The following is a 25,926-nucleotide window of genomic DNA, read 5'->3' as shown; positions in this document are numbered from 1 at the left end:
CACACGCGCACACACACACACACACACACACACACACACACACACACACACACACACACTCACACACTCACACACTCACACACTCACACTCACACACTCACACACACAGGCATCAGACAGGGCTGAAGTTGACATCTTAGTGGATAAAGCCCAGTCTGCTTCCCCACCTGCCGTCAGTACAGTCTGCTCTGTCCCCTAGAGACTTAGCCTTTGGGGGGGGGGGGGGGGGGGGGGGGGGGTGGTCTGCTAAGCTAACACATGGAATTGTTTTAAGATGGTCATACCAAGGATCATTTAGCAATTTGATGTTCCATTTTAGGACCCCTGTACAGTAGGTATCAAATAAATATTTGATATTTGATGAAACATTGAATTTGGCCTTAGCGCTATTACCCCATAGCAACACATTGAGTAAGTCATTCATACATGGCAAAACAGAGTCCAAAAATGAACCAAAAGGATGTATGTTTTTGAAGTGTCTCTCCTATATCTGTGAGGTATAAGAAAGCTCTGGGAAAGCTCTGACAAACACCGCTGGTAGCTCTGCTGGTAGCTCTGCTGGTAGCTCTGCTGGTAGCTCTGCTGGTAGCTCTGCTGGTAGCTCTGCTGGTAGCTCTGCCACCTCCCAGCGCAGATGCGGATGTGGTGGATTGAGATGCGGCCTGTGCAGAGAAACAGACGTCTCTAGCTTTAAAGAGACGGATTTTGAGTGGGCGCGGACATTGGCTTGGTGAAGATATTGACGGGGAGTCTGTGAGACAAAAAACACTGAGAGTGAAGCAGAGCCGACTAAGGAGGCAAAGCCTCTAGTCAAAGCCTGTGTCCTCCCTCCCTTGTACCTTCAACTGAGGTGTGATTCTAGGTGGCTCTATGAGGGGAAAGGAGATACTTTGCCTCTTCAACTACTTTTCATAGAACCATGGGGCGTACATCTGTTTAAACATGTAAGTCTTCAACAAATGGCAGTGATTCGGTCTAAATCTTGCTTCCCTAAATCCCACCTATAAAATTTCAACAAAGTAATTGTTTGCTTTTATAGTTGGACAGGAAGTATTTTCGTTTTTTTTTTCTTCTTCCCAGCACTCTTTGTCAATAGAGAGAGCGGGAGAAAAAACAGGTTTCCTCTTGCCATTTCACTCCAGTAAGCCAGTGTTTAGTTGTGAGACGCGATACTCGTCCTCTCGCGGGCTTCGAAGGAAAACACTGTTGTGTATCCATCTGCAAACAACAAAACCGATGTGGCAACGCTCCATACATTCAATCCCTCCATCCCTGCATCCCACGGTGTCCCTTTTTCTCTCCAAGGCCATTGATATTTCAAATTGCCATGGCCTTGGAAGCATACGGTTATCGCTATAGAACCAACAAAGTTTGCTACAGTTTATAACGATAATTCATATGGACTCTTTATGAATGAATGGCGCTGTTGTGGACATGTGGCGCTTCTTGGAGCTACGGTTTGAAACTATCAACACTGCAGTTCTGCTGAAAGATTTGTGGCTGAACAGCTTTTGTTTACCGGTGTGTGTTTGTGAATGAATATGGATTTGTATGCGTTGTATGCATGCTGGAGAGTAGAGGTTGACCCACCAAGCTATCTCAAGATGAATGCACTGACTGTAAGTCGCTCTGGATAAGAGCATCTGCTAAATGACTCAAATGTAAATATTGAGTTTATGACAGTTGAACTGTGATGAAATCTGTGTGATGAAATCATGAAAGGCTGTATGAATTTCTAGCTATAGTTACAAATTGAATAGATGGATAGATCCACACTAACCAGGGCAGTGAGTATAAACAGGAGATACAACTGGCACACTGACGCACTCCAGTGCGCAAAAACCGGTTGAATCAACGTTGTTGCCACGTCATTTCAACAACAAAAATGAAATGTGGTGATGTAGAATCATAGTGGAAAACTGTGATGGATTTTTGTTTTAAATCACCCAAGTTTGAACCTAAATCCAATGTCATGGTGAAATGCTTTGTTGATTTCATGTTGAATTCACGTTAGTTGACAACTCAACCAAATGTAAATCCAAAATTGATGTTGAACTGACGTCTGTGCCCAGTGGGACAGTCTGAGTTAGTTAATATTCAGTTTGTTGATTGGAGATTAATTGTTCCATCTGGACCATCCTGGTGAAAATCTACTAAAGAGAAAATCCCTCCATTCTCCTCTCTGGTGATGACGTGTGTGTGTGTGTGTGTGTGTGTGTGTGTGTGTGTGTGTGTGTGTGTGTGTGTGTGTGTGTGTGTGTGTGTGTGTGTGTGTGTGTGTGTGCGTGCTTCTTCTGACTCGATAGGGCTCTGGTCAAAAGTATTGCACTATATAGGGAATAGTGTGCTATTTGGAACGCTGCCGAGAGCCCAGGCAGGACAGACTGGACCAGAGACCAAAGGGAGAGCTGGTTGGTTGAAAATGTGATCAGTTTTCTCCAGGACTGTCATATGCCATCGGCATCCTCATTTATCTGGTACAACTCCTTTGTTTCATTCTTCAGTTAGCTAGGCTCCTCAAACTGAGAGAGAGAGAGAGAGAGAGAGAGAGAGAGAGAGAGAGAGAGAGACTTGGTTCAGACCAAAATTAGCTACTATATGGGATAGCCTAATTATTCAAAGTCCTAGTTTTTTTTAGCACAGTATATGAGGTCTGTAGCAGTATATAGCAACTGCTGACTGGCCACAAAGAGTATAGGAGAGATAAGGGAGGGAGGGAAGGAGGAGAGCGAGCACTACAGTCTTCTACAGCCATCGGTACTGCTCCACGGGAGCGCTATGTGTTGACCCAGTTTATCTCTCAGGTGATTAATGCAACGTCACATCACGCAAAGGTCACTCCAGATACCAGAGGAACGGACCACTTTATTTCTCGCCTCCGGTTGTGGCTGGAAATACGTTGTGTGTGTGTGTGTTTGTAGGGCATTCTCTGATAAGAAGACCTGATCACGGAACGAAGGTGAAAGCACCCTCAGATACACCTGCCTTTAGAGATGAGGGAATGCAGACATCAGAGACAGACGTATCGCTGACACACGGTGGTTCTGTGCAGCTCAGTTGGTGCAGTAGGAGCCTGGCCAAGGTTGTGGGTTCAGTTACCCACGATGCTGTAGTCACTTTGGAGAGAAGTGTCCTCTACGTGGCATAAACCGTTGGTAGCGAGCCTGCGGTGTGTTGTTGCGTGTTCAACTGACTTGTAATGCAGATGGGACAGTTATCTTTTCAAACTTGTCCAGTTGATCGTTTCATTCCAACGCATTCCATGAACGGTCTGCCTCGCAGGCAAAACGCTACAACTGAATGCCATAATTTGATTACAACTGCAGGAGAATTGTGCTGCATGTACCGTTTTGGCAGAGGCTATCTAAATTATCATCTCTGTTTTCCGCCTTATACCAAAATACATCTGAGGTATTTCGGCAATGCTTACCTTTCCAGTCCAATTACTGGGCTAAATGAACCGGTGGTTTTCTCCATAGATGCCAGCTGCAGTGTAAATGTTTTCTCACTCTGTTTGGTAGGCCTACTGTCTGACTCTCATGATGATGCATAGAGTCAGTGATGCAGAACGGAGCGTCAATGTGGAGAACCGAGGGCTTCACTCAAACACTTGTTTCTCAAAGTCTTCTCTTGACTGATGTCATCAGTTCCTCCTATTGTTCTTATACGCATTGCTTATTGCGTTTGTTGATTGGGAATCAATAAGACGTCTGTGGTTGTGGTGATCGGCTTATTAGTCATGTTGCAATGGTCTCAGCACCGCTGCAGGGTAAAGTTTCCCCTAGGTACAGACATAGGATCAGTCTTAACCCAAACCAGTGTAGTGGGGAAATACGTAACTGAGCCAAGATCAGCCTCTATGGGCAACGTTACCCTGCACCCTCAGCACCACAAGAATGTTAGTTGGGTATCTACTGTGTTTCTAGGAACATGACACCAAGCATTGTGACTCAGGGAGTGGCCGTGGGGGTATCCCTCTCATGTCATGTTTATGGCCACTGAACGGAACCTGCTTTAACCCACAAATCTCAACAACTCCCAAAAGATCCCCCTCAATTCGCAGCAACTCTTTGGCCCTTCTTTGGACACTGTGCTAACAAAACTCCAGACGAGCTTCAATGCCATACAACACTCCTTACGTGGCCTCCAACTGCTCTTAAATGCTAGTAAAACGAAATGCATGCTCTTCAACCGATTGTTGCTCAACTAGCATCACTACTCTGGACGGTTCTGATTTAGAATATGTGGACAACTATGAATACCTAGATGTCTGGTTAGACTGTAAACCCTCTTCCAGACTCATATTAAGCATCTCCAATCCAAAATTAAATCTAGAATCGGCTTCCTATTTCGCAACAAAGCCTCCTTCCCTCATGCTGCCAAACATACCTTCGTAAAACTGACTATCCTACCGATCCTTGACTTTGGCGATGTCATTTACAAAATAGCCTCCAACACTCTACTCAGAAAATTGGATGCAGTCTATCACAGTGCCATCCGTTTTGTCACCAAAGCCCCATATACTACCCACCACTACAACCTGTGTGCTCTCGTTGGCTAGCCCTCACTACATATTCGTCGCCAAACACACTGGCTCCAGGTCATCTATACGTTTTTGCTAGGTAATGCTCTGACTTATCTCAGCTCACTGGTGCGGCAGGGTAGCCTAGTGGTTAGTGTTGGACTAGTAACCAGAAAGTTCAAAGATCAAATCCCTGAGCTGACAAGGTAAAAATCTGTTGTTCTGCCCCTGAATAAAGCAGTTAACCCACTGTTCCTAGGCTGTCATTGAAAATAAGAATTTGTTGTTTACTGACTTGCCTAGTTAAATAAAGGAAATACTGGTCACCTTAGCAACAACCACCCGTGGCACAGATGGTCAAAGCCAACACCTCTTTTGGCCGCCATTCCTTCTTTCCTTCCTCTGCTGCCAATGACTAGAACGCATTTTAAAAATCACTGAAGTTGGAGACTTATATCTCCCTCACTAACTTTAAGCATCAGCTGTCAGTGCAGTTTACCGATCACTGCAGCTATACACAGCCCATCTGTAAATAGCCCATCCAACCAACTACCTACCTCATCCCCATATTTGTTTTTGTTTTTCTGCTCTTTTGCACACCAGTATTTCTACTTGCACATCCTCATCTGCACATGTATCACTCCAGTGTTAATTGCTAAATTGTAATTACTTTGCCACTATGGCCTATTTATTGCCTTAACTCCTTACTTCACTTGCACACACTGTATACAGATTTTTCTATTGTGTTATTGACGTTTGTATGTTCGTACATTTGTTGATCCCATGTATAACTCTGTGTTGTTGTTTCAGTCACACTGCTTTGCTTTATCCCGGCCAGGTCGCAGTTGTAAATGAGAACTTGTTCTCAACTGGCCTACCTGGTTCAATAAAGGTGAAAAAAAAAACATGAAAATAAACTCAGAGGAAAGACCTCACATACTGCAGGCAGCCCTTTAACTCATAACCACTGACATCATCCATTCCCAGGCACTTTTCCTATTTGTTTGCCCTTATTGCTTATGTGAAATATTGAAATGAGATTGGCATGACGCACATTATAAACTAATAGACATAAATCCTCTTAGACATGGCTTTACACCAATGAGTCAATGGCTTTGGTCATCTACTAATATGTTATAATAATACACAACTCTTCTAGCATAATACCGCCCTGCTTATAGTGAGGTATTATCTGCTTGACCACATGACAAAACTGACAAGCCAACTGCCTAATGGGTCTCTGACTGACAAATCTCTCCTGTCCTCTGTAGCTTTTGTCTTTTCATGAATTCAGTAAACAGTGTTACAGTACCTGTAACCTCCCCTGTTTCTAACACGTGAGTGGGAAGGAAGAGCCCTACATCAACAGTAGTCAAAAAGTACTTTACAGTAACTGTTATCTTTCAGTATCTTTACAGTAACTTTATTTCAAACTGCATTCTCTCCTGTCCTATGCAGGTGAATGGAAAGGACCTCTCCAAGGCCAGTCATGACGAGGCAGTGGAGGCGTTTCGCTCTGCTAAGGAACCCATTGTGGTGCAGGTCCTCAGGAGGAACACTGCTGGCCGCGGCAGCCATGTTAGCTCCACTCAGGAAGGGGACGTGGTGGACGTGGTGGACATGTGCACGCAGACCGACATCACCTTTGAACATATCATGGCCCTGGCCAAGCTCCGGGCCACTACTCCTCCCGTGCCGGACATCTGCCCCTTCCTGCTGTCTGACAGGTAAGATCTGACCCGAGCCGCGTCTCAAAGTAGGAATGGTGATCTAGGATCAGGTCCCCCGTTTCCATGTTATCTTATTCTTTATGGCAAAAAAAAAGCTAAACTGATCTGAAATCAGCTGACACATGGCTCTTCTGTGTGACAGGTAGGCTAGATCTGATCAGAGCGACTATAAATAAATAATGTACTACTTTAGCTAAGAAGACTAAGACATGAATCCACCTGAGATTGGGTTTCATTGTTTATTCACACAGTACAATAATATTTCAAGGCTTGAAGCTTAATTGCAATGCCAAAGAGACCAATCTCTTGTTGGCTGTCAGAAAATCCAATCTTACAACATCTATACTCGAGGTAGACCCTCACAATTTAGAGAGTTTCAAGTATCAACTGGGGGTTTGCTTGAAGACAACAAAATAAAAATGGTTTCAGTCTTTTCTCTTTCCTTTTGTTTTTGTTCATATTGTATTCATCTCTAAGGGGAGGAAAACTAAGATCAAGATAAAGTCTAGCATGAAGAATGTCTGGATTTCTTCTTTAGGGACTGAGACGGTGAAATATAAGCTGTTCGGGGGCTTCTCTACCCGAAGCTGAGAAGTTAATTGCAACTCTGTGAATGAGGGATACAGTATATTAAGTTGATAATTAATTCCAACAACATCCCATGGACAATTAATTGTCTTGGATTCAAGTATCCAATGTCAGATGGAGAGTTGGAGTTACATGTAGCGCTGTTGCGGTGACTGTATTCCCGGCACGCCAGCAGTTACAAGTCATGAAGGCAGTCAAATTCCACGTGACCGTTGGCTGGCATGAAAATGAACCACGGGAAAAGCGTCCTCCATTCACTATTTAAGTGCATAGATGACATGTATTTTTTCCCGCTGCCCCTGTGTCGCATTGGATTTATTCAGGGTGCATTACGACCACAAAGGGGAAGTTTAAATCAAAAATAGGCTGATGGGTGACAATATTAGCCTATCACTTATATATTGTCACTTGAGAATGATGCCCAGCTTAAGAAACATACGTCATTTTGCGACTTTTTCGAATCATAGTCGTACACCTCATGTAGACTAGCCCATAGGCCTATATGTTTAGAAAAGGTTTGTATCACAACTAAAGTGGCCAAAACAACGTTTTAAAGTGAAGCACTTTAATCCGCTTTACAAGGGATTTGGAGCCTAACTGGTACACAAGAGCAGTGGGTTTCAAGTTTGGGGAAGATAATGGGGAAGATAATTTGCGCCATAAAAATGCACCTTTATAACAAAAGCATTACATGCATAATCGCATTTTTGGTCACTTTTGATAATGGTGTTTTCCCACTAATGGACATTCCCGCTCTTAGCCTACTGCCATGTGTGCATTGCTGCGCTCATAATGTGAAGAAATAGCCTATTCGTTTTTCAACATTTTAAGCTAAACGTTCTGATCTGTTGTGTCAGCCACATTGCGTAAAAAATATTTTTGCGATGCTAGTGGCTGTATTAATTTCGGATCTATTGCATCCCACCACTGTCCCAGACTATGTTTTGAATATTTCTTTATTTCTCGCACAGAATAGAATATGTCGACTTTTGCACTATGGGGGATAGTAGATTGACATAGGCTAGTGCTTTTGCTGTCCGTTAGGCCTAATCATCTTGTTGGCTGACGTAATTGTGGACAGTTCTTCCAATATCTTCAATATGCATCTCGGAATTAGATAAGGACGCACGCAGTTGCGTCCCCGATGTGTCTGTCTTCACTTGTAGCCTGTGATTAAGACCCGATCATGTGATGTAGAGGGCACAGATTTTTTTTATGGTGCATTATGGCCACAAAGGGGATGCCGCCGTGAAATTCAAGGCATTATCAAGCGCTTGTAAAATTATGAATGAGAGACTAATGAAGTGTGTTTAGCCTAAGCAAAAAAAAAACAAAGCAGAACACATGCCTTTCAAGCAACATTTTTCAAATCATCATTAGAGTCGCTTCGTGCAGTTTGTCGAACAACTAAAGTTACATTAAATTAAGCATATAGGAGTAGCTATTTCTTTGTTAACCGCTCAACACAGAATAGCCGCATGTGCGCACTTCCTCAAATGGATTGGAGAAAATATTAATATTTTATTCAGCTTTGTTCAATTGTATTCTTCATAGTATGAAACAATATAAAATAATGCCACGGAATTCTTAGCAAAACCTGTCTGCTAAATGAACTAGTGTAGCCCACAGCCATATGGCATAGCCAGATCAGGACCTAACATAAGGACAACTCAGAGTATGCTACTCTGTTCTTCTGAAATAGACTACATTTTCTTCATATCATGCTTCTTTAGACCTGTCTAAAATACATAATGGATCTATATTACACAGATTTATATATATATATATATATATATATATATATATATATATATATATATATATATATATATATATATATATATATATATATATATATATATATATATATATATATATATATATATATATTTAAATGTAGCTGTTCCAAAGGTCTGCAATAGTGTGGAAGCCAGGAGATGCTACATGTTTTTATGTTAATTAACGGTCAATAACCGTGAGACCAAACGCTTTTTGCTTGACAATTACCAGCTGACGAAATGTTGTGAGCGCCACAGCCCTAGTTACATGAAGTGCTTAGTCTTTACAGATTAGATTTTGTTTTAAATACTAGTCTGTAATAAAAGACTATCACATGTTTCAGAAAGAAACATGGTCTGTGTCAAATTGAGACTAACCATGTCATGCTATGAGCAATCTACATGTGTCACTGCTGTACATCAAGCCACAACATGACCAGACCCAACCCTTTAAACCTGACGAGATCCAACCCTTTGTTCCTTCATAATATAAGATATTTTCTCCGTAACTCAGTAGCACCACTACCCACAGGGCCTGCTTGTAATAATTGGTACTGCTTGGCATAGCCATTTGGTTTCATGGAAGGTTTACAAGGTGATTAAACCGAATGGGCTAATAAAACCAGGCAATACAGTGCAACATTCATTCACAGCCTAGTTATAGCCCCGGGCTATACTCCTAAATGTAATCAATGTGACCCATAAAAGAGACATTTTCTCCTCTTCATCTGCGATCAGGTGCGGACGCCAAGATTACGGCACATTTTATAGATACAACAAATGTTTGTTTCCCCGGGTTTTGAACGTGGGCAGTAAAGCTGTGTAATTGTGTTCAATGTACACACACACACACACAAACAAACACACACGGCCAACAATGTTACGATGTGCTGCAATATTGTAGTGCCAGAGGATAAAACATTTTGACGTTTACAAGGCTCATTTTGTCACCAGAAGATTGTTTTGGGACAGAATAACACGTGTTTGTATGCACTCACAGACGCAATGAAATTGAATTTATAATGGGAATAAATTCAGTATGTTCAATGTTCAACAAAAGTGAATGCTTCATGTCACAAATAGCGTGTGTGGTATTTGATAGCACTCATTATGATCTCAAATTACCTTACAAACCCTCAAAGCAAAGCTGTTTTGCTCTGTGCATGAGATACATAAAGTAACATATTCACTGTACAGAAGAGAGAGAGAGAGAGAGAGAGAGGGAGAGATGCCTGGGTATGCAACAGCACGCAGCATCATCCTAGACAGCATCATCCTGACATCCTTTCTTCCTCTCCTCTTAGCGGTCCCATGCAGGAAAAAGACAAAGACAACTGTCACTTACAGTCAGTGTATGTAAGAGAGCGATTGTGTGTGTGTGTGAGAGAGAAACTCCCTCTCAGTGGCAGTGCATGGATAAAATCACTGGGGAAGCCAAGCCAGGAAAAAAGCCATATTACAACCTATGTTGTGATCAATGCCTTGTTTGATCCTATAACCCATTTGTTCATACGCCACCGTGATATACAATAAGGCCACTTTTTATTTAACCTCGATTTAACTGATCAAGTCCGTTAAGAACAAATGATTATTTCCAATGACGGCCTACACCGGCCAAACCCCGGACGACACTGGGCCAATTGTGCGCCGCCCTATGAGACTCCCAATCACGGCCGGTTGTGATTCAGCCTGGATTTGAACCAGGGTGTCTGTAGTGACGCCTCTAGCGCTGAGATGCAGTGCCTTAGACCGCTGTAGCCAGACAACAGTCACGCATACATCTGTTTCATCACAGAACCAGAGAAAAACATTTGTCTGGTGAAGTCCACAAAGCATATATTGCGTAACAAACAGTTACATGACCTACGACATGGTTAGGCAAGTTAACGTTTTTGACAGTTCACTTAAAACAACTCCTGATTTAGAACCACAGAGAGTTACAGCAAGTCGGCACAAAGACAACAAGGAGACTCATGACGTTGATTGAGAGAATGCCAAGAGTGTTGCAAAGCTGTCCTCAAGGCAAACTTTGGCTACTTTGTAGAATCTCAAATACAAAATATATTTGGATTTGTTTAACACTTTTTTTGGTTACTACATGATTCCACATGTGTTACTACATAGTTTTAATGTCTTCACTATTATTGTATAATGTAGAAAATAGTTTTTTTTAAAGTATATATATAAGAAAAACCCTTGAATGAGTAGGTGTGTCTAAACGTTTGACTGGTACTGTATATATACATTATTCTGGGGAAGCCTTCCCTTGGCATCCATGAATACATGCCACTGCTCCCTCTTAACTAATTTCATTCTCTCGTTCTCTTTCTGTCTCCTGCCTATTTCTCTCTCTCCTTCTCTCTCTTTTTTTCCTGACAGCTGTCACTCTCTCCACACCATGGAACAGGATTACTATGAGGGGAGAGCTGATGGAGGGAGGACAGAGGAGTTTGAGTATGAGGTAAGACTTGGTTACACCTCCCGTCATAGTTGTGAACAACATTTGACAAACAAACAAAACACACACACACACCACATCTCATAACGGGGCTTTACCAATAAGGGAAGGGCTCAGTTATAATTGACTCCACAGCCCTGTCCCTAGGGGAATGTGGTGACAGATAGATGATAGGTCACACTACATACACACGACAGACAGCTCAGGATCTCTACAGGACCTTTTAAAGCCACAGCCGCTGCCAATAATGATGCACTATGAGGGAATATTTCTAATGTGTCATTGGTTATAACTCACTGAAAGTGTAGCAACCTCACAGCCTTAACTCTTTCCTATTTGAGGCATCTGAGAGAAAAAAAAGTTTTCTGCCCTGTAAAATACTGAGGGCTCTATTTTTGGCTGGCGTTAAGGCGGCGCTAGTGTCAAATTTACGGTCTTTGGCAATTTCAACTTGTAAAAGCCAGCGCTCTGACATTTTCCAACCCCTGGCCCCAGGGTTGGTCATTTACCTGTCTTATGCCATCTTGTTTGCCTTGAGGTGGGAGGGGTGGAAATATTTCACGTGTGCCTTAAAAACATGCGACAACATGCCAATTCCAGATTTCTTCAAACGACTCACCATCCATGTGTTTATGGTAGGAACGTACATGGCTCAAATGCAATGAGAATTTGTCTCCTATTTGTCTGCAAATATGATCTGAAAGATGGTTCCATGATGTTTATAAAACATTACATTTGCGAGCAGTGTAACGGTGAGTGGACATTCTACCTTTCTCTTAAATATTGGATCTCTATCCAGCTCCTTTGAAAAGTTTGGATGTCTGTAATCTGTTACATGTAAGGGATTGTAAGGGATTACAAAAACCGGTAACTGTAATCCGTTACATTACCAGCAAAAATATTGTCATCAGATTACAGATACTTTTGAAAAACTAGATCCTTACTTAGAGGATTATTTTAAAATTCATAAAGGATATTGTGGAAAAAAAAAAGTTTCACACTTCTCTGTTTTCTCAATGACATTGAAATCAGCATTGAAAAAAAGGTGCAAGTTTAAATTTGTTCCACTTGAGCGAGTCTGACCACAAGTCGGAGACTACAATGATGACACACCAAATGTTTTTGATGGATCACGGGAAAAGAGCAGAAATAGGCTATTGTAGGCTACAGTCCAAGCCCTGTCTTCAAGTGGTGTGACTGCTGTTGACATCCAAAGATTATCCAACTTGAATAAACGCTTAGAGGTAAGGATGACAGCAGTGGTGTAGTCTACGGCCATACGGATATCACTTATTATTGATGTGAATTTCGCTGCTGCTCTCTCATCACTATTTGCACCTAACAGATTGTGGTTGTTGTGGATGGCTGTTCGCAAATCTAAATGTGTATTTGAACCCAATAAGGGTTGAATTCAAGAAGTTTAAGCTGCCTATCAATCATTGTTTTTTAAACCAATTGACAGCCAGTGAAAAATGCACTCTTGCAACAGCTGCATAGTGCGGATCCCAGCCTATGGAATAAAAGTGGGGCTTTTATTGCTCAATGTAATTCATGCTGATAAAAACAAAAATCCATAGGCCTAATGGACACATGTTCAAACTCGCACACTTTTGATAGACTTAAAGGGGAAATCTGTAGTTGCATGATCCATTTTTGGATTTATAAATTACTTAAATATATATATATACAGTTCCTTCGGAAAGTATTCAGACCCCTTGACTATTTACACATTTTGTTACGTTACAGCCTTATCTAAAATTGATTAAATAGAAAGAATTCCGCAGCAATCTACACCCAATACCCCATAATGACAAAGCGAAAAGAGGTTTTTAGACATTTTTGCAAAAGTATTCAGACCCTTTTGCTATGAGACACGAAATTGAGCTCAGGTGCATCCTGTTTCCATTGATCATCCTTGAGAATTTCTACAACTTCATTGGAGTCCACCTGTGGTAAATTCAATTGATTGGTTATGATTTGTAAAGGCACACACCTGTCTATATAAGGTCCCACAGTTGACAGTGCATGTTAGGAAAAAAACAAGCCATGAGGTCGAAAGAATTTCCCATATACCTCCGAGACAAGATTGTGTCGATGCACAGATCTGGGGAAGGTTACCAAAGCATTCCTTTAGTATTGAAGGTCCCCAAGAACCCAGTGGCTCCATCATTCTTAAATGGAAGAAGTTTGGAACCACCAAGACTCTTTCTAGAGCTGGCCGCCCAGCCAAACTGAGCAATCAGGGGAGAAGGGCCTTGGCCAGGGAGGTGACAAAGAAGCAAATGGTCACTCTGACAGACCTGTATAGTTCCTCTGTGGCCATGGGAGAACCTTACAGAAGGATAACCATCTCTGCAGCATTCCACCAATCAGGCCTTTATGGTAGAGTGGCAGAAACGACTCCTCAGTAAAAGGCACATGACAGCCGCTTGGAGTTTGCCAAAAGGCACCTAAAGACTCTCAGACCATGAGAAACAAGATTGTCTGGTCTGATGAAACTCTTTGTCCTGAATGCCAAGCGTCACGTAGCCAAGACAACGCAGGAGTGGCTTCGGGACTAGTCCCTGAATGTCCTTGAGTGCCACAGCCAGAGCCCGGACTTGAACCCATCGAACATCTCGTGAGGGACCTGAAAATAGCAGTGAAGCGACGCTCCCCTTCTAACCTGACAGAGCTTGAGAGGATCTGCAGAGAAGAATGGGAGGAACTCCACAAATACAGGTGTGCCAAGCTTGTAGCTTAATACCCAAGAAGACTCAAGGCTGTAATCGCTGCCAAAAGGGCTTCAACAAAGTACTGAGTAAAGGGACTGAATACTTATTTAAATGTGATATTTCCGTTTTTTGTCTTAAATAAATTAGCAAAAATTTCTAAAAATCTGTTTTTTTTTATCATTATGGGGTATTGTGTGTAGATTGATGAGGGGAAAAAACAATTTAATAATTTTTTGAATGAGTCTGTAACGTAAAAGAAATGTGGAAAAAGTCAAGGGGTCTGAATACTTTCCGCATCCATTCATTCTTGAAGATTATAAACTGGGTGGTTCAAGCCCTGAATGCTGATTGGCTGACAGCCAAGGTATATCAGACCGTAAACCACAGGTATGACAAAACATTTATTTTTACTGCTCTAATTACATTGGTAACCAGTTTATAATTGCAACAGCAAAACCACACCTCCTCAGGCCTTATTGCTTAAGTATAACTTATGAGCTTAGTTCTGTCATACTCCATGAGAACCCAAAATATAAGCTTGTTTTTCTTCAATGTTTGTAAACAAACACTGTATATCCCCATAACATGATTTAAACCATTCTTTTTATATCATTGATGGTCAGTCCTTGCGTCCAAAGCTCTGTCTATTAATATGAGAATGGTTACATTTCTCCAGGCCCATCCCTCAGCTTTTTATCAAAACACAGGCGGGTGTCCGTTTTGTTATTGCTTCATCTGTGGATTTGCCCTTTAAACAGCTGCATATTATCAAGATACCAAAGTGTCACCAACAAAAGGTAAACAATAGGCCTATAGCAAATGCAGCATATGGCATTCATTTTTCACATGTAAATAGTCCTTTTCAGTAGGGCTCAAAGCATGCCCTTCCATGTGCGCAGCATTTTCAACTCAAATCAATGAGCCCAATCAGTCCTCAATGACAACAGAATCATTTTAAAAAAATCAGGTCTAAAAATTTGGCTAATCTAAACTTCTATATTTCCAAGTCATATTCTTGAAGATCAAGGGGTATAACATTTATTGGAATGACTGGAATTAGCATAGACTTAGTTTTTTTAATGTGAAGATAATATGTAATCATATTATAATATGTAGTAGAAAGCGATGGGTTAGAAGAAGCCCACATAACCAACCCATAAAGTAAAATTGAACATCCATGTATGGCCAGCTATGTAAACTTTAACATTGATTTATCCTGCAATAGATGTCGTTCAATTGGTAACATAAATTTTTCGAATGCCTCTTAAAGGGAAAGTCATCTAAAAGTAGCAGAATGTAATCAGATTACATTACTAAATTTGGGTAATCCAAAGTTACGTTACCGATTACAAATTTGGACCGGTAACTAGTAACTGTAATGGATTCCTTTTAGAAAGTGACCTGCCCAACCCTGTGCATAGCCTATTTAAAACAAGTTGTTGTTTTGTTTTTATTCTAGTTATACACTGTCTTTTTAGGACTTATCAATAGCCTAGTGAATGTAACCTTGCTTATTGACTACGTTTGGCATGTCCAGACTACAATTAACAGTAGGCCAAGCTCTTATAGCAGTGTGAATGCTATAGCCTATGTTTAACAATGTTTTTCCATATTGAAGCAATGCAATTAGAACAATGGGAACTGCAAATATGTTAAAAAATATTGAGCAAATATGGGGCAGGCTATTTAAAGGGATACTTCAGGATTTTGGCAATGACGTTTTAAAAGGACGTTGCTAACTAGCGTTAGCGCAATTGCTAACTAGCGTTAGTGTAATGACTGGAAGTCTATGTTAACTGCTAGCATGCTAGTAGATACAATAGACTTCCAGTCATTGTGCTAATGCTAATTAGCATTGGCTCGCGAAACTACATTTGGACTTCTTGCGTACTGAATGCAGACATAAAACATTTATCCATAAGTTCATCTGACTCTGTGGAAGTCGATAAAGGGCTTAATTGCCAAAACCCTGAAGTATCCCTTTAACGAACCAGGCTCTAATGGACTAACATTGTAATTGGAGTTGATGAGAACACAATATACAAAAGACAGTAAATACACAACTTGAAGCAACCACATATTTAGCCAAGGAGCATGTTCTGATTGGCCAGTGAGGGACCAAGCCTCGACCCACTCACAACTTCTTTATTCATCAAAACCCAGCCCTTTCCCGGTTGTGAAAATAGCTCAAATATTTTGGACTCACCCGTGAACCTATAACACTACCGCGAGATTTACCACGGCGTTAGGTTTGTAAAAATAAAGCCCTGAGCGAAACAAGATTCCGCCCCCCCCATAAATACAGCAAGGTGTCAAGTCAAACCAATCCTCCTCTTCCATCTTTGTTTGTGCTGAACTAACCCACAGGTGCATGGGCAGACTCCTGGTTTAGTTTGACAGATGATGATTTAAGCCTATAATTTAGACACACACACACACACAGATACACACACGCACACACACAGACACGGATCTAGATGCAGATGAGACAGGAGGCGATGATAAACGGGCTTCATGTCGACACTTGGCTCTCTCAATCCACCAAGCCCCCAACTCCTCCTCTCACCTTCCCCCCCTGTACGAATATTCTTTATTTCCACATCACTGAGGACCAGGTGAACTGTGCTGCCAGTCTGGCTTTGCTTTGAGTGATGTATGATGATTACGTTTTCTCTTTTGTTTCATTTGAATTTGTTCGAGAAGCTTCCTTTCCTTCCACCCACCGAGCTCAAGTTATTTCTCTAAAGGGATTTGCTCATCCACGTGTGTCGCCTCTGCTTCAGCCTTGGCATTAGAGGCAACACAAATATAATATATTAACCCTCTTTTCTTTATGCCTCATTTCTATTAACAAATCATATTATATTGTGTGTGCTTTGCAGCCTGCCTGCACCCTTCTTCTTTTGATGCTCCAGGAGCAGGTATATTCCACGCTAACCCACCTTCACTTAACGTACGTCAATAGTTCAGAGCTGAATGCCTCTATTTTCAGAGTGATGGTTTATTCCTTCATTTATCAAAATGAGAGCGAGATTTCTGAAATTACCTCCGTCTAATGAAAAATCAGAATGTGGGCACCCTGCCATTACATCCCAGCGGAAATATAATATAGGTAATGAAATGTTGGCTCGCCATTTCATTAAGCAAGGACATTGATGATTTCCTGTAGCACAACGGCTTGAGGAGTGATAGACAAGGTGTTGGGTTAGGGAGAAAAAGAGCCATCAAAAGATTCCTTATTAAAAACTCTTGTGCAGTATGTCTGTCTTGTTTAGCCTCCACGTTCTCTTTCCACTGTATACCATCTGTATACTATTTATAACCCAAGATAAGGACTTAATGGGAACAGGTGATGCCTTCTCAGAGAGTGGACATCTTAAAATTGTGCTGCTTTTAAAATGTAATCTAAAAAGGGATTACATTGATTTTTTTCCCCCCCTACCGATCCATACAACTTTCCTACCGATCTATACACATTTTCAGAATGAAAGAAAACTAATAAATGAATAACTACAGGTCTGGGTCAAATCCAATAGAACACAACATCGCGGGAAACTCTCTGTATTTTCAAGTATTGTGGTTGCAGCATGATGTTAGAGGAAAACCCACCCTAGAATTCTGAAGCGGGACAATTACAAAAAATAAATACACCCCCGAGTGGCTTTCCTGTAGATGGATGTTGAGTGTTCCTGAGTGGTCCAGTCTCAATCCTGACTTACATTTGTTTGTAAATCAGAGACAAGGTTTGAATATTGACCCAGTCTGAAATACGTATCTGTTTCAAGCAGGCCCCCCATAGTCCCTGTGTCCAAGAACGCCAAGGTAACCTGTCTAAATACCAATCCCCCTGTAGCACTCACATCTGTAGCCACGAAATGCTCTGAAAGGCTGTTCATGGCTCACATCAACACCATCATCTCAGACACCCTGGACTCACTCCAATTCGCATAGCGCCCCAACAGATCCACAAATTACGCAAACTCTTTTACACTCCACACTGCCCTCTCCCACCTGGACAAGAGGAACACTTGTAAGAATGCTGTTCTTTGACTACAGCTCAGCGTTCAACACCATAGTACCCACAAAGTTAATCACAAGGCCCAGGACCCTGGGACTGAGCACCTCCCTCTGCAACTAGATCCTAGACTTCCTGAAGAGCCCGGTGGTGACGGTAGGCAACAACACATCCACCTCACTGAACCTCAACATAGGGGCCCCTCGGGGGTGCGTGCTTAGTACCCTCCTGTACTCCCTGTTCACCAACAACTGCATGGCCTTGCAAGACTCTAACATCATCATTAAGTTTGCTGACGACACGACGGTGGCAGGCCAGATCACCAACGACGATGAGACCACCTATAGTGAGGAGGCCAGCGACCTGGCAGTGTGGTGCCAGGACACCAACATCTCCCTCAACGTCAGAAAGACAAAGTGGCTGATCATGGAACCACCCACATCAATGGGGCTGTAGTGGAGCGGGTCGAGAGCTTGAAGTTCCTTCGTGTCCACGTCACTAAGGAATGAACATGGTCTACACACCAACACGGTAGTAAAGGCACGACAATATCTCTTCCCCCTCAGGAGGGGAACCCTCCACAGTTCTCCAGCTGCACCATTGAGAGCATCTTGACTGGCTGCATCACCGCTTGGTATGGCAACGGCTTGGCATCCGAACGCAAGGCAGTACAGACGGTACACCCAGTACATCACTGGGGCCGAGCTCCCTGCCATCCAGGACCTCTATACCAGGTGATGTCAGAGAAAGGCCCTGGTACCACGGCAAGTGGTACCGATGCACCAAGTCTGGAACCAACAGGACCCTAAACAGCTCCGGATGGGTGGCAGGTAGCCCAGTGGTTAGAGCATTGGGCCTGTAACCAAAAGGTTGCTGGTTCAAATACCTGAGCAGACAAGGTGAAACATCTGTCATTGTACCCTTGAGCAATGCACTTAACCATAATTCGGTCCAGGGGCGCCATACTACTATTCCTGACCCTGTAAAACAACATTTCACTACACCTCTCTTTTGACTCTTCACATACTCTGCTGTAACTGTTTATTATCTATCCTTTTGTCTAGTCACTTTATCCCTACCTATACTGTATGTACATAGCTACCTCAATTACCTTGTACCCCTGGCAATCAACTCGTACTCCGTGTATATAGCCAAGTTATCGTTACTCATTGTGTATTTATTCCTTGTATTATAATTGTTTCTATATTTTTTTCTCTTCGTGTCATTGGTAAGGGCTCGTAAGTAAGCGTTTCACTGTTAGTCTAAATCTGTTGTTTACGAAGCATGTGACAAATACATTTTTATATTATTTGAGTATTCCTGTCCATCAATGATTTCCAACCACATTTACTGAGCTTGTGCAATTTTGACAAAAACAATTAATATACTGTGTGTTGCCATAACAATTGTTCAAAGTTGGTAGAATCTTGTGTGTGAAGATATACGCAATCAAGACATTTCATTTATTTTTATTAGCTCTGAAAATGTTCTAAACTCAGCAAAAAAAGAAATGTCACCTCCCTGTCAACTGCATTTATTTTCAGCAAACTTAACATGTGCAAATATCTGTATGAACATAACAAGATTCAACAACTGAGACATAAACTGAACAAGTTCCACAGACATGTGACTAACAGAAATGGAATAGTGTTTCCCTGAACAAAGGGGAGGTCAAAATCAAAAGTAACAGTCAGTATCTGGTGTGGCCACCAGCTGCATTAAGTACTGTAGTGCATCTCCTCCTCATAGACTGCACCAGATTTGCCAGTTCTTGAGATGTTACCCCACTCTTCCACCAAGGAACCTGCAAGTTCCTGGACATTTCTGGGGAGAATGGCCCTAGCCCTCACCCTCCGATCCAACAGGTCCCAGACGTGCTCAATGGGATTGAGATCCGGGCTCTTTGCTGGCCATGGCAGAACACTGACATTCAGTGTTGCAGAAAATCACACACAGAACAAGCAGTATGGCTGGTGGCATTGTCATGCTGGAGGGTCATGTCAGGATGATCCTGCAGGAAGGGTACCACATGAGGGAGGAGGATGTCTTCCCTGTAATGCACAGCGTTGAGATTGCCTGCAATGACAACAAGCTCAGTCCGATGATGCTGTGACACACCGCCCCAGACCATGACGGACCCTCCACCTCCAAATCGATCCCGCTCCAGAGTACAGGCCTCGGTGTAACGCTCATTCCTTCAACGATAAACACCCCCTGGTGAGACAAAACCGCGACTCGTCAGTGAAGAGCACTTTTTGCCTGTCCTGTCTGGTCCAGCGACGGTGGGTTTGTGCCCATAGGTGACGTTGTGGCCGGTGATGTCTGGTGAGGTCCTGCCTTACAACAGGCCTACAAGCCCTCAGTCCAGCCTCTCTCAGCCTATTGCGGACAGTCTGAGCACTGATGAAGGGATTGTGTGTTCTTGTTGTATCTCGGGCAGTTGTTGTTGCCATCCTGTACCTGTCCCGCAGGTGCTGTTCGGATGTACCGATCCTGTGCAGGTGTTGTTACACGTTGTCTGCCACTGAGAGGACGATCAGCTGTCCATCCTGTCTCCCTGTAGCGCTGTCTTAAACGTCTCACAGTAAGGACATTGCAATTTATTTAGTGTCCTAAGTGTCCATAACTGTGACCTTAATTGGCTACCGTCTGTAAGCTGTTAGTGTCTTAACAACCGTTCCACAGGTGCATGTTCATTAATTGTTTATGGTTCATTGAACACGCATGGGAAACTGTGTTTAAACCCTTTACAATGAAGATCTGTGAAGTTCTTTGTATTTTTTACGACTTATCTTTGAAAGACAGGGTCCTGAAAAAGGGATGTTTCTTTATGAGCTTAGAGTTGTTCTTTCACTTTGAAATGTGGAGTAGATTGTGTAGATTAGTATGACATTAATATAATTGTATAAATTATTTTATTTAATTTTAAGGCAACAAAATGTGCAAGCTGTGCAAGGGGTGTGTACTTTCACTAGGCACTGCGCATTTAAATAGAGGAACATGAGGGATTGATTGTATAGGTAGGCCTGATACAATATACACGGTAGATCATAGGGCCATTTCTTCACCAGATGTATTAGGCTATATCTTAAGCTTTTAGCAGGATAGTGTTTTGCCGCGTTCCTCTCCAGGATGAGAGGAGCACTTCGTCATCTTCCCTCTCTTTCTTGCTGATAGGAGAGGAGCTCTCCCCTCTCTTCTCTGCCTGTACCGGGTGGCAGCCATCCACAGAGAACTTTTTCAATTACTGGTAATCAAAGGCAGTGATTATTATGACAGCATCCAATGCAGCCTGACGGTGGGCGGCAGTCCCTTCTAATCACGCCATCGCAGTCATTAATTTACTGTCAGGCCATCGTCCCCCGTCCCCGCTCTGCAGCCGCTACATCGCAATCTCCCGCCTGAGAGGCTGAGAGCTCGCCCGGAAAATGGAAAAACGGAAAGGAAAAGAGGGAGAGAGAGGGAACACAGAGTGTATGTGATGGATCAGGAGAAGGGGCCCTTTGCCTTATCAAGGATTTACACACCAGTGTGTGTGTGTGTGTGTGGGGGGGGGGGGCTGCCAGAACACTTCCCATTCCAGACACACACACACATTCCACAATGTTTTATCCATCTTCTTCTAATCACGTCTATCTATGTTTTTCCTGTTCATTTAGCCACAGGTCCTCTCCACTCTACCACCACATTACTTATACTAACGTATTCTGTCTTCTTGCACTCAACAAGATGGGGAAAGACATTAAAACATCACACACTTTCACTTGTGCCTTCGGTTTCATTTGATGATTTTTTTGTGGGATATTTTTAGAGACAACCCCATGGATCAGGCAGATATTTGACATCAAAAACTCTTCCTGTTGAACATCACGTCATCTAGACATTCCCCCTAGGCTTTCATATACCGTTTCTAGAGGATATTTTACAGAAGAAGAAAAAAAATGTCTATTACATATTAATTCCTCTCGTCGACATTGACGCCACACACACACCATCTCTGTTTCCTTCATGGCTCCTTTATTGCGTCACGAAGCCCCCAGTAGTCTCAGTCGCTGTGTCTAACGCTTCCAATGATGGTGTCAAACGATACACCATCAGCAGCAGTTATAATGTCACTGGTTTGACTGATATTTTTATTTCCCTTTTCATATCTCTTCAGCTGTAGGTCCTTTCATCCCTTTTCCTTTCATATCCTCTTTCATTCAGTGACGGGGATTTTAAGTTGCCATCGGCTGCATCCCAAAAGGCAATCGTTTCACTATATAGTGATTTGCTTTTGCCCAGGGCCTATAGGGAATAGGGTGCTATTTGGTATTCCTATCCTAGTGCACTACTTTTGACCAGGGCCTATAGGGAATGGGGTGCTATTTGGGAAACATTTGCATTTGCATGAAGACACAGTCCGTTAGAGATCTGAGGTGTCAGCAGGTGGAGTCTGTCAAAAGAAATGAAGACCAGAGAGCTCTGACAATAGATACTGAGTGCACAAAACAGGCGTAACACCTCCTTTGCGCTCTTTGAGGGTAACACAGTGCCAACGACGTGGCCCGCTCCCAAGAGGAATACCTATGTAAGAATGCTGTTCATTGACTATAGCTCAGCATCCACCACTGAACCCCGCCCTGTGCAACTGGGTCCTGGACTTCCTGACTTCCACCCCCAGGTGGTGAAGGTAGGAAACAACACCTCCGCTACGTTGATCATCAACACAGGGTCCCCACAAGGGTGCGTGCTCAGCCCCCTTCTGTTCTCCCTGTACCCCCATGACTGCTTGGCTTTGCATGCCTCCAACTCAATCATCAAGTTTGCAGACGACACAACAGTAGTAGGCCTGATTACCAACAATGATGAGACAGCCTATAGGGAGGAGGAGAGGGCCCTGGCGGAGTGGTGCCAGGAAAATAACCTCTCCCTCAACGTCAACAAAACGAGGGAGCTGATCATGGAGAGAGCACGCAGCAGATGGAGTACGACCCTATCCACATCGACGGGTCCACAGTGGAGAAGGTGAAAATCTTCAAGTTCCTCCGCGTACACATCATCGACGATCTGAAATGGTTCACCCACACAGACAGTGTGATGAAGAAGGCGCAACAGCGTCTCTTTAACCTCAGGAGGCTGAAGAAATGTATCACCACCTGGTACATCAACTGCACTGCTCGCATAATGGAACACTAGTCACTTTAATAATGTTGACATACTGCTTTACTCATTTCCTATGTATATACTGTATTCTATTCTACTGTATTTTAGTCAGTGCCACTCCGACATTGCTCGTCCTAATATTTATATATTTCTTAACTCCATTCTTTTACTTTAGATTTGCGTGTATTGTTGTGAATTGTTAGATATTACCGCACTGTCGGAGCTGGGAACACAAGCATTTCGCTACACCCGCAATGACACCTGCTAAATATGTGTATGTGACCAATACATTTCCCCTAACGTTAACCCGAACCACGACCCTAACTTCAACCCTAACCATGACCCTAACGTTAACCCTAACTAAGGCTGTGGTGGTCATGAAATTCTGTCAGTTGGTTATTGTCACGCAAAAGACTGACAGTGTCATGGTAATTGCCCAGTAATTTGCATAAACATGTTTAGCATCTCCAGGCATCCACACTTACAAGCTGCGTACTAGCCGCTGATCCGCGCCTATGGAACATCTACAGTTGAAGTCGGAAGTTTACACTTAGGTTGGAGTCATTAAAACTCGTTTTTCAACCACTCCACAAATTTCTTGTTTACAAACTATAGTTTTGGCCAGTCGGTTACGACATCTACCATGTGCATGACGACACAAGTCATTTTCCCAACAATTGTTAACAGACAGATTATTTCACTTATCATTGTATCCCAATTCCAGTGGGTCAGAGGTTTACATACACTAAGTTGACAGTGCCTTTAAACAGCGTGGAAAACGTTTGACCCAAGTTAAACCAAGTTAAACAGTTTAAAGGCAATGCTACCAAATACTAATTGAGTGTATGTAAACTTCTTCTTCTGACCCACTGGGAATCTGGGAATGTGATGAATGAAATAAAAGCTGAAATAAATCACTCTCTCTACTATTATTCTGACATTTCACATTCTTAAAATAAAGTGGTGACCCTAACTGACCTAAAACAGGTCATTTTTACTAGGATTAAATGTCAGGAATTGTGAAAACTTCCGACTTCAACTGTATGTAAACTTCCGACTTCAACTGTATATTTTAAAAAGTCTAATAAATCAATTGAATATACACCATCACAACAAATCAATTATTTGTTTTAGATACAGTAGGTTTAACCTCTTGAACCACTGGGGGCAGTATTTCATTTTTGGATGAAAAACGTTCCCGTTTTAAGCGCAATATTTTGTCAAGAAAAGATGCTCGACTATGCATATAATTGACAGCTTTGGAAAGAAAACACTCTGACGTTTCCAAATCTGCAAATATATTGTCTGTGAGTGCCCCAGAACTGATGCTACAGGCGAAACCAAGATGAAACTTCAAACAGGAAATGAGCAACATTTCTGAGGCGCTGTTTTCCATTGTCTCCTTATATGGCTGTGAATGCGACAGGAATGAGCTTACACTTTCTGCCGTTTCCCCAAGGTGTCGGCAGCATTGTGACGTATTTGTAGGCATATCATTGGAAGATTAACCATAAGAGACTACATTTACCAGGTGTCCGTCCGCCTGGTGTCCTGCGTCGAAATTGGTGCGCAAACGCCAGGTGCAACTATTTTTCCATTTGATAGAGAGGAGAAACCAGACTTCCACGAACGTTATATCATCGAAGAGATATGTGAAAAACACCTTGAGGATTGATTCTAAACAACGTTTGCCATGTTTCAGTCGATATTATGGAGTTAATTTGGAAAAAAGTTCTGAGTTTTGATGACTGAATTTTCGGGTTTTTTTGGTAGCCAAACGTGATGTACAAAACGGAGCGATTTCTAATACACAAAGAATCTTTTTGGAAAAACTGAACATTTGCTATCTAACTGAGAGTCTCCTCATTGAAAACATTATGATATGAAGAAAATGGATTTCAGAAGAACAGAATATGAGTTGGTATGGTATCTGTCTATGCCACATACCATCGGGTGTAAGCTTAGCAGACAAGATACGCTTATAAGTCCCGTGCCATTATTTTATGCAACATGCAACAATTTAAACATGTTTACTGAGTTACAGTTCATATAAGGTAATCAGTTAATTGAAATACATTCATTAGGCCCTAACCTATGGATTTCAAATGACTGGGAAAACAGACATGCATCTGTTGGTCACAAATATGCGTACATAGGGGCGTGGATCAGGAAACCAGTCAGTATCTGGTGTGACCATCATTTGCTCATGCAGCACAACACATCTCCTTCACATAGAGTTGATCAGACTGTTGATTGTGGCCCATGGAATGTTGTCCCACTCCTCTTCAATGGCTGTGCAAACTTGCTGTATATTGGTGGGAACTGGAAAACGCTGTCGTACACGTCGATCCAGAGCATCCCAAATGGGCGGCGCCCGGTACAGTTCATACTGGGCTTCATCCATGAAGAATACGCTTCTCCAGTGTGCCAGCATTTGCCCACTGAAGTCGGTTACGACGCCGAACTGCAGTCAGGTCAAGACCCTGGTTAGGGCGATGAGCACGCAGATGAGCTTCACTGAGACCGTCTATGACAGTTTGTGCAGTAATTCTTGTGTAATGATCATGCAGTTTAATCAGCTTCTTGATATGCCACACCTGTCAGGTGGATGGATTATCTTGACAAAGGATAAAATACTCACTAACAGGGATGTAAACACATTTCTTGTCATGGAACCCTCCGGAACTGTCATTATGCACACCTGGCCCCTATTCCCATTGATTAGTAATTGTATAAATGTGCCCTTTGTTCACCATTGTCCTGTCGATTATTGTTACAATGTCCGTTGGTCGTGTGAGATCCTTTGGCTTTCGTGCCACTTGTACTGTGCAGATGATTACGGGTTTTGTCCCGTGTTGTATCATTGGGCGCTTGTGTTATTTATTCGAGGTAGTCCTCGAATCCTGCACCTGTCTCCCAAAGAAATAAGCTTTTTATACTAATATAAGATTTCTTGGACATTTTATTTCAGCATTT

The 25,926-nt window shown here is 42.4% G+C and overlaps 1 protein-coding gene across 1 annotated transcript in view; it reads left to right on the top strand.

Moving 5' to 3' along the window:
• LOC110524646 (PDZ domain-containing RING finger protein 4) overlaps positions 1–25,926 on the top strand; it is a 107,760-nt gene that overhangs the window by 41,474 nt on the left and 40,360 nt on the right. The window contains exons 2-3 of the mRNA XM_021604493.2: positions 5,981–6,249; positions 10,998–11,079. Of these exons, the coding sequence (XP_021460168.2) occupies positions 5,981–6,249; positions 10,998–11,079 (351 nt within the window). The remainder of the gene's footprint in view (positions 1–5,980; positions 6,250–10,997; positions 11,080–25,926) is intronic.

Source organism: Oncorhynchus mykiss, chromosome 1 (genome assembly GCF_013265735.2).
Source record: "Oncorhynchus mykiss isolate Arlee chromosome 1, USDA_OmykA_1.1, whole genome shotgun sequence".
NCBI classification, from domain to species: domain Eukaryota; kingdom Metazoa; phylum Chordata; class Actinopteri; order Salmoniformes; family Salmonidae; genus Oncorhynchus; species Oncorhynchus mykiss.
This window is presented reverse-complemented; position numbering and strand designations above follow the sequence as displayed.